This window comes from Entelurus aequoreus, linkage group LG13 (assembly GCF_033978785.1).
Source record: "Entelurus aequoreus isolate RoL-2023_Sb linkage group LG13, RoL_Eaeq_v1.1, whole genome shotgun sequence".
Taxonomy (NCBI): domain Eukaryota; kingdom Metazoa; phylum Chordata; class Actinopteri; order Syngnathiformes; family Syngnathidae; genus Entelurus; species Entelurus aequoreus.
The window spans coordinates 21798275-21808859 of record NC_084743.1 but is presented as its reverse complement, the minus strand read 5'-3'; the positions used below and the strand labels follow the sequence as shown (position 1 = coordinate 21808859).

General features: G+C 40.0%; 1 protein-coding gene across 4 annotated transcripts in view; it reads left to right on the top strand.

Moving 5' to 3' along the window:
- LOC133663248 (poly(rC)-binding protein 3) overlaps nucleotides 1–9844 on the top strand; it is a 102732-nt gene extending 92888 nt beyond the window's left edge. For 2 of the 4 annotated variants that reach the window (XM_062067586.1, XM_062067585.1), the window contains exons 13-14: nucleotides 1676–1845; nucleotides 5941–9844. In XM_062067586.1, the coding sequence (XP_061923570.1) occupies nucleotides 1676–1845; nucleotides 5941–5977 (207 nt within the window). In that variant the 3' untranslated portion in view covers nucleotides 5978–9844. Of the gene's footprint in view, nucleotides 1–1675; nucleotides 1846–2415; nucleotides 3889–5940 lie in introns of those variants that run through there. The other 2 variants (XM_062067583.1, XM_062067582.1) reach the window with 1 other exon arrangement.
- The last annotated feature ends 741 nt before the right edge of the window (nucleotides 9845–10585 follow it).

Here is a 10585-nt window from a genome sequence, read left to right as displayed (position 1 = left end):
AGATTCCACAAAAAAAGACACATACCTCTTAAAAATGAAGAATTACAGCTTACAGTACTTTTTAAGTGCTTTTTTTTTTTACTGAAAATCATTTTCTAGTAGCAACTGACTGCACATGATTTTTTTCTAATATTGAAAAGTGTGGTTTAGAGTAACAACATGAAATTCAAAAGTTAGCTAATCAGTTCATCTAGATCAGTGGTCCCACCCTAAGAAAACACTTGGCTCTCCAAGTACCACCATAATGACCAACATTAAAATACAGTATCATAGTAGCCTAGGTATTCATTAAAACCAAGGCAAAGGTTTTATTTAACAAGTATATTTAATATTTTGGGCCACTGTAACATTACACACAGTTTGAACAGTGACACGGTGTTTGAATATATTGAATTGATTCTTTGACGTACCACTAGATGGAGCCCACGTACTACTAGTGCAGGGGTGTCCAAACTTCTTGCCCTGGGGGCCGCATTAGGCTAAAAAAAATTTGGTCGAGGGCTGAAAGCCGACTGCATGTAAAGTAACTATATATATACTGTATATATATATATATATGTATATATATATATATATATATATATATATATATATATATATATATATATATATATATATATATATATATATATATAAAATCTCCTGAGGATTGAGGAAATCCCTCATGAAACAGGCCTGTAGAGATGAAATAGTCTTGTGATTTTTTCCCACACATACATATGTATATATATATGTACAGTATATATATATGTATGTATGTATATATACTGTATGTATGTATATATATGTATGTATATATATATGTATATATGTATGTATATATATATATGTATGTGTATATATATGTATGTATATGTATATATATATTTATATGTATATGTATATATATATATATGGATTATATAATTAACCTCTTTAAATATTTGTAATCAATCAAAAATATAAAGCAGCTAAAATGTGCCAAATATGGACAAGTGTGGAAATAGTGTTTTGCATGTTTCCCATCATGCTTTGTAATGGATTTAAATGGGTTTAATACAGATTTTTTTTAAATGTGCATTTACGTTTTTTTTAATACTATCCACAAATTTTGTTGTATTGTATTTTGTCTGACCATGTCTGTTGGCATTTTGTGTTGGTTAGATTTTTGTTGTTGTTGCGCCATGACTAGGGAAGGTTGTTTGCATTAGGTCATATAAGTATATGCTGTGCTCTGATTCACCCAAAGCATGATAAGAGGTCATAGACCTAAATCTCTAATGTTGTCCACAATATGGCGACAAAGCAGCATATGAATTGACTTTTAAAATGAATGCAAATCTCCCCAGGAGATGAAAACTAGCGGGCCAAATTTAAGACGCCGGCGGACCGTAATTTGGACACCAGTGAATGAGTGGTACCACACTTTGAGAATCACTGATCTCAATCAACAATGTTATTTGCCCAAATTGCTGGACAGGATGGGTTAAAAAAGACAAAAACACTTCAGTCACATCTTGATTGACTTTTGAGAATCCCTTGTAGTGCTGTATATAAAAAAAAGATGTTGAAAATATATCGGGACATTGTCTTGTAAAGCCTCTTTTTTCCATGCCAGCTATTCAAGATTCATTATCAAATGTGATGCAGTGAAAAAGGTATTCCGCTGACGATGGCACGTTTGCATATTTTCCAGCTAATAGGCTGCATCATTGGACGGCAAGGAACCAAGATCAACGAGATCCGACAGATGTCCGGTGCGCAGATCAAAATTGCAAACGCCATGGAAGGCTCGTCGGAACGTCAGATCACCATCACGGGGTCGCCTGCTAACATCAGCCTGGCCCAATATCTCATCAACGCCAGGTAACAGCATCCCGACGCTAGTTTAACGCCGGTAACTTCGAAACGTGACACATACTCAAGACGAAAATGCATAACTACTGCTACTTTCGGTTGGCTAATCACCTTGTTTTTCCGGGTTCCAACTGCAGAGTGTCGATGCGTTATGTTTAAAACGAGCGCTCCCTTGCAGGAGTCGTGCCAACTGTACTTGGCAAATTGTCTGCAGTGATTGGGAAAGTGAATATTGGAATCCTCAATTAATCAATACCTCCTTACAGAGTTTGTGGACAGTGTTAAATAAATCTGTCATATCAGACCTAAAACAACATCAATTGCTAGATTCATTCATGCATTTAAAATGTAACTCCATAAATGGTTGTTCATACTTACCATCAATGTCTATAACTTGCATGCAATGAAATGGAACCACCAAAACAAAACAAGTAAATAGGCCTACTCAAACACGTTCACTGACCCATAAAAAAAGACGTAAGGCCTCATACAAAAAGGGCTTTATATGTGTTTGACTTCTCGGGGGCGAGTTCAAAGAGCAGGCGGCACAGGAACTAACGGCTGTTGCTCCAATGGCAGGTTCAGGGACGTGGCTGTCATGTGGAACGATCCTTCAACAATGACAACGTCCTGAAGTCGCCGACAAAACTGGCTCTGTTTTTAGACATCAGCAAGCATCGGTGTATCGTGTCTTGACTTACTTTTTGCATTTGAAGGGTTGTAATAAAAGTCTGCAGGGTTTGGACATTTTGAGAACGTATGTAATTTTATTTGATGTTATTTGTTTGACGATATCAAAGACTGGTGACACATGGAGGGAGATCCCAAATCTAATCATCGGAGGTTCATCTGACTACGTTGTGTAAAATAGGGCTATTCAATAAAATGACACCAGACCAAGTTCAGTTCCAAACCTGGGAAACAAACATTTTTGAACTTGGACCATTATAAACACATTTCTTGACATTTTAAACATACAACACTGCCCAGCAGGCACAGGATATTGATTATACACGTATATTTTTTAGACTTCTAAACAACGTTGCAAAATAGTTGTTGGGAAATGACCAAATTTCAATGATCAAATCCCAACCTGACATTGAATAAACGTGGTTTCAACCTTGTATTTGTGTTGGAGAAAATTGGTTGGGAAATGACCAAAGTTCAATGGTCAAATCAACGTCAGAACCCAACATCGATTAAACGTTGTCAAAAAAACATGTTTCAACGTTATGTTTGAGTTGGGAAATAAAAATCCCGGTCCCCTCTAACAGAGACTGAATATCAACAAAAAAATATCAATAAATTCAAGTTTTAAGTTAATTTGCATTTGATTGAGTGAAATAATAATTTGATTCTTGACAAAGCAAGAATTCGAACCCCCGCAGTCTTCAACAAGAAACTTGGCGATAAAGAGACCACTGTTGGATCATTAGAAAATGGGGAGAAATCAAGATACCAGTCAATCACTTTAGGTGAGGAGGATTCTGAGGAAGGTTGGATGAGTCCAGAATTACAAGGGAGGAGCATGTTAGTTATTGATCTTGTTAGAATATTCTAGAAAATATACACTTTTAAATCAAAGTTACCCTTCCATCAATTCATTTTAATAGTTGTCGATTAGCACAGTAAGGCTAACATTACGAGTACTCTTAAGAAAACTATCTCAGGCCTGACTTTTATCCACTCCAGGAGGCTGCTTGTTTGAATGTGTTCCCCCTCTCATGTTCAAGACTGATGGCTACAATACAACCCAAGTTCAAGCTGCCGTCCTGTGTCTAAAGTAAGACTAGTACAAAGGTTAAAGTCTCAAAATGAATCTTCAGATTTAACATAATAAGATAATGGAAAGTTTAGATCAGGGGTGTCAAACTCATTTTAGGTCGGGGGCCACATTGAGAGAAAAATACTACCAAGTGGGCCGGACTGGTAAAATCCCGGCACGATAGCTTAAAAATTGTCATGATCCGTGGTCCGGATCATGTTTTTGTGTTTTCTGTTAGTTTTGGACTCCTTTAGTTCCTGTTTGTGCACCTCCTGATTGGTTGCCATGGTTGCTCATTATGTTCACCTGTCTCTGATTAGTGTTCGGCCGCTCACCTGCTACCCAAGCACTAATCAGAGGCATTATTTAAGCCTGCCCGTCATTATTTGCTACAAGCACCTGTTAGGTGAGTTATTGCCTTGTCACTAGTTGTTTGCTTCATGCAACCCTCTACGTAAGTCTTGTTTATTTCATGCCACAGTTTTGTGAGGTTTCATGTCTATAGTTCCATCATTCTGCTACGTCGGGGGGGGTCGCAGCTTGCTGCGAGGTTTGTTCTCCCAGGATGCAAACAGACTATTCCGGACAGGACTTGAAGGTAGGAACATATTTATTAATCTAACTACAAAATAACAGGCAAACAACAAAGGCAAGCGTGCCTATCGCACGCGGAAGCTAAGGCGAAAACTTAGCGCAGGAAACATGGAACTATGGACAAGGCAAAAACTCTCTAACTGTGGCATGAAATAAACAAGACTTACGTAGAGGGTTGCGTGAAGCAAACAACTAGTGAGAAGGCAAAAACTCACGTAGCAGGTGCTTGTAGCAAATAATGACGCCAGGCCGACTGACCGGCAAAGGCAGGCTTAAACAATGCCTCTGATTAATGCTCGGGTAGCAGGTGAGTGACCGAACACTAATCAGAGACAGGTGAACATAATGAGCAACCATGGCAACCAAAACAAACTCAGGAGGTGCACAAACAGGAACTAAAGGAGTCCAAAACTAACAGAAAACGCAAAAACATGATCCCCACAGATCATGACAAAAATAAAGACAATTTCAGATTGTTTTCTTTGTTTAAAAATAGAACAAGCACATTGTGAAATTGTACAAATCATAATGTCGTTGTTGTTTTTTTTACACTTACATGTTGCGGTTAATTGTATTCTATCTTTAGTTGTCGTTATTTATACTTTCTGAATAAACGATGTGATAATGTTCATCAGTCAACTCATTGGTGTTAATTTTCAATCTTTCAAGATAAAAAATTACATCAAAATCAAATTACAGTATGTTATTTATGTAGTTTGATCATTTTCCTCGACTGATGTACTAACATGTTGTTTATTTTGTACATATGTAGCATCATCTGAAAAAGATACAAATAATTGCTATTGAGACATCCAGTGGACACATTTTTTCATTTTAAAATTTCAGGCTAATTTTTATACGTAGCAAACCGGATAAAACTGTCCGCGAGCCTGATCCGACCCTCGGGCCGTACGTTTGACACCCCTAGTTTAGATACACATCCTTGTCCAAAATTCCGTCATCTCCTGCTCCATTACTTCCCACTTTTGGACTGGACTGGATCTTTTGTGGACACATTAGGACTGGTGGACACATTGACCTTGTCTGCCCTTTTCCTATAAAGAGGGTAACACATTCTTCATTGATGGTCATTCTTACAGAGGCTCATTCGTGCTGACCAATAGAGGCTTTTGCAAAAGTGAGTCCAATGCTGTGACATTTACCTGTGACCGGTTTTATATAAATCTTCCAGTCGACCTGATCCTTGACTGTTGAAAATAAGAATAAATAGGGTGACAATAAAGTTGGGAACACAGCCGCCAAGAAAAACCTTGCTGGTATATGAGATCCTGCAGTCCACATGTACAGGTCATATATAACCTTTACCAACGTGATCTAGTCAGACTAAAACATAAGTGAGCTATTGGCATCAACTTGATTCAGCTAACGAGATCATGGACTGTAGAATCCCCAGACCTACAACACTGAAAATAGGATCATGAATGGGGTGTCCAGCATTATGAAAACATTGATCCAAAGCAACAAAAAGGAGCTCTTGAAGATCCTGTAGTCAAGAAACATCTTACTTCTTGCTCACCAACCAGGTTTTTGCCACCAAATCACAATTACTTGAGGATCTAATACTTATTTCACTCAAAGAAATACAAATGACTTCATAAGATTATTGTATTCCAGCACAAAAGCAGCGACTACAGCATGACGTTCTTGTCCAGTGCTGGAGTTATTTTTTACAGTTGTGTTGTTTATCTCTTCCTGCCCTCCCCAATCTCCTTGTACTGTTCTAGGCTTACATCCGAAGTCACTGGAATGGCCACAGTCTAATTTCTACCCGTCCTCCCTCTGTGTATCACATGACCCAAATGTTTTTGCACTCTTATTTGTTTCTTACTCTGTATCAGACTCTTCATATTAAAGTGATGTCAACTGTTGCTGTAGATTAGAGATTATCCACACCTGAAATTTCTGTCTTGAAATTTGACTTTATTTTTGTAACTAGAGAACTTTTCATGGCGTCATTTCAGCTACACAACCTAATCCCGCTTCCATTCGTTAGTGTATTTTTACTTTTGTGTCACCGGACTTAAAACATCTCAGACGATGGGTCATTTATCGAAATACCAATGTTAGGTTTTATTCAGACATGCCAAGTTTTTGTATTTTCCCGGGCATTAAATTGATCGCAACTGAACTGTTCAGGTTGTCTTTGAAGATGTTTCGCTTCGCATGGTCACAGACTTAGATTGGACAGATCGAGTCTGAGTGTTGGGTGCCGGATCCAAAGTATTCATCTCGCATAGGAGGAGACATACCCCAACAATGATTTTGCTCTATTGCACTGCAAAACTCCAACTAAGTTAAGATGCCAAGAACAGAGACCTCTGCCAGCACAATAACAATTGTTAGGATGGAATCACCCTCTTAAAGCAACACTTAGCAGTAACTTTTCAACATTCATAAAATATTTTCATAATTTTTAGGATGATACTGTCATGATCCGTGGCCCGGATCATGTTTTGTTATTTTCTGTTAGTTTTGGACTCCCTTAGTTCCTGTTTGTGCACCTCTGGGTTTGTTTTAGTAGGGATTAAGCGGGTTCACCTGCCTCGGGTTAGTGGTCGGCACGCTCACCTGTTGTCGACCACTAATCAGAGAGCTATTTATTCACCTCTCTCGCCACGCTCAGTCTGGCTTCATTGTTTGCTACACGCAACCTGTTACGTTAGTATTTCTTGTCTCCTAGTCTATGCTTCCTGTGCTAAGTGGTAGCCTTAGCTTCCCGTGCGATCGGCACGTTCTTCCTTCTGCTTGTTTTCTGTTTTTGGTACATGTTTGATTTTGAAGATTAAATCATGTTCCTACCTGAACGCCTTGTCCGGAGTGGTCCGTCTGCATCCCGGGGGAACGAACCCCCCCCCCCCCCCCGTCGTGACAGATACATGGACTTGCAGCTAGTTGAAGACACCTCTGTCATGGCCTGAGGGGGTCTGTATCGCTCTCACTGGCACTTAGCAACTTTGAGGAGGGTGGCAGGAACCCTGCCACAAAAAACTACAGATGTGCTGACTTGTTTTACGGCACACGTCACTTCCCCCTTTCCGCATTCGTTAAAAAGACGGAAGTCGATGCAAATGCCTACATGCAACCAGAACAGTAAAAGACGAAGAAGAAGAACGCCTACCTGCAATTTGTGCTATCATGGCCGAAGCTCCAAAACAACCAAAGAAACGAAAAGTTTTGCCAGGGGAGACAAAAAAGGAAAAATGGAGCTTACTTGGATAAAAGGACAGGCAGGATAAACATTGCCCCGGCTTTCACTCGCTGGCGTGAGCTCAAAGACAAGGAATTTCAGACCGATGCTGTCTTGGCTCTGTACCTGCTAAACTAGTAAGTGACTTTGGATGCTCAAATCAATATGATATTGCTAATTTTAGCGGGAAATTTGCGTGGTAGCAATAAATAGCCACTAGCTTGATAGTTTCATTACTACTTCGCTTCGGACCTGCATTTGCCCGATACGTTCTTGGTAGTAGTGTCATGTTTGTAGCGCAATCCAAGGTCATTGACATCAGCATGGCCATTAGAGACGTAATATTTGTGCCAATATTCCAGCCGAGATCATGTCGGTATGACGTCATATGCGCTAGTACTCATTGGAAATGTGGTCTTCTTCTGGCAAAACACTACCGCTTTGGTCCACTGGCGCCGCCAAAATCAACCAAAACTGGAAGTTCTTTATGTGGGGCTTTAAAGTATTTAATTCAGTTGCGTCCGTGGTCAAGGCGACACCCGAAACCAAAAGTGCCTATTGCCTGTTTTTATTTATTTGAGAACATTTTTTTGAATCTCTACGAAGTTCTCAGGGCATTCAATCAATCGCAACTGGACTGTTTGGTTTGTCTTAGAAGACGTTTCACCTCTCATCCAAGTAGGCTTCATCAGTTCATGCTCATAGACTTAGATTGGTCAGATCAAGTCTTAGACTTAGATTGATCAGATCGAGTCTAGCAGCTGGTGCCAAAACACCAATGATTTATACATTCGAAATGGTTCCACCCCATTGTAGAGAAAATAACAGCTGTTGAGATGCAAAAGATCAACTGCCAGAACCATGTACCGTGGGGGATTCTGACCTTGTAGTGGTCGTTACACAGTGATCGTTTTTCCACGCAATACCTCAATGCTAACGAGGGAAAATTCCCCTTTAACGACTGTCGTTGGCATTTACCGAAAGGTTGCTCTTTTGCACCTCTACAGTTGTATCCCCACAGTTGTGTTTCTCACTACAATAGGGCAGAGCCGTGGGATTTTGGCATCAGCTGCTAGATTAGCTGTGACAAATCTAAGTCTAAGACTAGATCTGACCAAAGCATGAACGATGAAGCCTGGTCGAATTGTCTTCTGAGACAAAGCAGACAAACAGTCCATTTATTGAATGCCTGGAGAATAGCATGACCTGGATGAATAGGAAGATCAATAGACTCTAAGGAAGTGTTAAAAGGACAGTGGTGTATGTGGGGGAAGCTAGTGTCCCACACCCCATCCTCCCTTTCAACATTAGCGTAAATGTACACTTAGTATAGTATAGTCGTCTAGTTCTAGAAGGAACAAGAACAGTGGATGAGGAACGAAGAATAATTTCTAACCAAACCTGGTAACACTTTGAGGTAGACCAGACACTGAAGGCATTACAACTATGAATGAACACATGTGAAATTATGTACTTAACAAAAAAAAGGTGAAATAACTATTTCTTGGACAGGGAAGACGGATGGCTATGAAGACGAGTGAGGGAAGCCATTATTGCCAAGGGTTGGAAAACCATCTGAAGTGGTCTGTGACAACAACTATCAGCCACTTGCCACTCTGTCCTTTCTTCCTTTTCTTCTAAACCACAATAGAGTGAAAGGCATCCTTGTCTGGGCATGTCCCCTCCTGTAGAGGATAAATATTTTAGAATCTGCACCAAGCGCTCTGGCTCGATCTGTCCTATCTAAGGGAGCATGACCTGATGAAGCCTGCTCGAATGAAAGCTGAAACGTCCTCTAAGACAGTCCAGGTGCGATCGATTCGACGCCCCGAGAGTTGTGTACATACTAAATTTCCAATTAAGTGTTCGGGTTTTACTGAATGGGACTGTTAGCCCACATGTTCCACTAAATGACCTGCATGGAAGTCACGGTATTGTGGTGCAGTGCCAGGAATCAAGCCGTGAAAGCTAATTTGTAACTCAAATGCAGAAATATCTCAGTACTGTACGTGCACTTCTGAACAAAATTTTAAGACCATGAAAAACCTTGAAAGAAAACAATATTTGCAATTTTTGCTGTTGGTTATAAGGAATACTTGTAATTTCACTCGAGTTTTAAGATTTCCTTCAAGAGTGTTACAGAAATGTCAACGCATGTCAACTCTCATTGATTGATTGATTGAGACTTTTATTAGTAGGTTGCACAGTGAAGTACATATTCCGTACAATTGACCACTAAATGGTAACACCCGAATAAGTTTTTCAACTTGCTTAAGTCGGGGTCCACTTAAATTGATTCATGATACAGATATATACTATCAGATATATACTATCATCATAATACAGTCATCAAACAAGATAATCACATTGAATTATTTACAATCAAGGGTGTGGAGGGGGGGTAGGATATGGACAGCAAGTAGTGGACATAGAGAGAGAGAGAGAGAGAGAGAGAGAGAGAGAGAGAGAGAGAGATCAGAAGGCATAAGAAAAAGTATCTGCATTTGATTGTTTACATTTGATTATTAGCAATCCGGGGAGGGTGTTAGTTTAGGGTTGTAGCTGCCTGGAGGTGAACTTTTATTGCGGTTTTGAAGGAGGATAGAGATGCCCTTTCTTTTATACCTGTTGGGAGCGCATTCCACATTGATGTGGCATAGAACGAGAATGAGTTAAGACCTTTGTTAGTTCGGAATCTGGGTTTAACGTGGTTAGTGGAGCTCCCCCTGGTGTTGTGGTTATGGCGGTCATTTACGTTAAGGAAGTAGTTTGACATGTACTTCGGTATCAGGGAGGTGTAGTGGATTTTATAGACTAGGCTCAGTGCAAGTTGTTTAACTCTGTCCTCCACCTTGAGCCAGCCCACTTTGGAGAAGTGGGTAGGAGTGAGGTGTGATCTGGGGTGGAGGTCTAGAAGTAACCTGACTAGCTTGTTCTGGGATGTTTGGAGTTTAGATTTGAGGGTTTTGGAGGTGCTAGGGTACCAGGAGGTGCATGCGTAATCGAAAAAGGGTTGAACGAGAGTTCCCGCCAGAATCCTCATGGCGGTTTTGTTGACCAGAAAGGAGATTCTGTAGAGAAATCTTGTTCGTTGGTTAACCTTTTTGATTACCTTGGTTGCCAAGTTATCACAGGAAAGGTTAGCCTCTAGCCTCATTTTGTTTACATTGATTGATCGATTG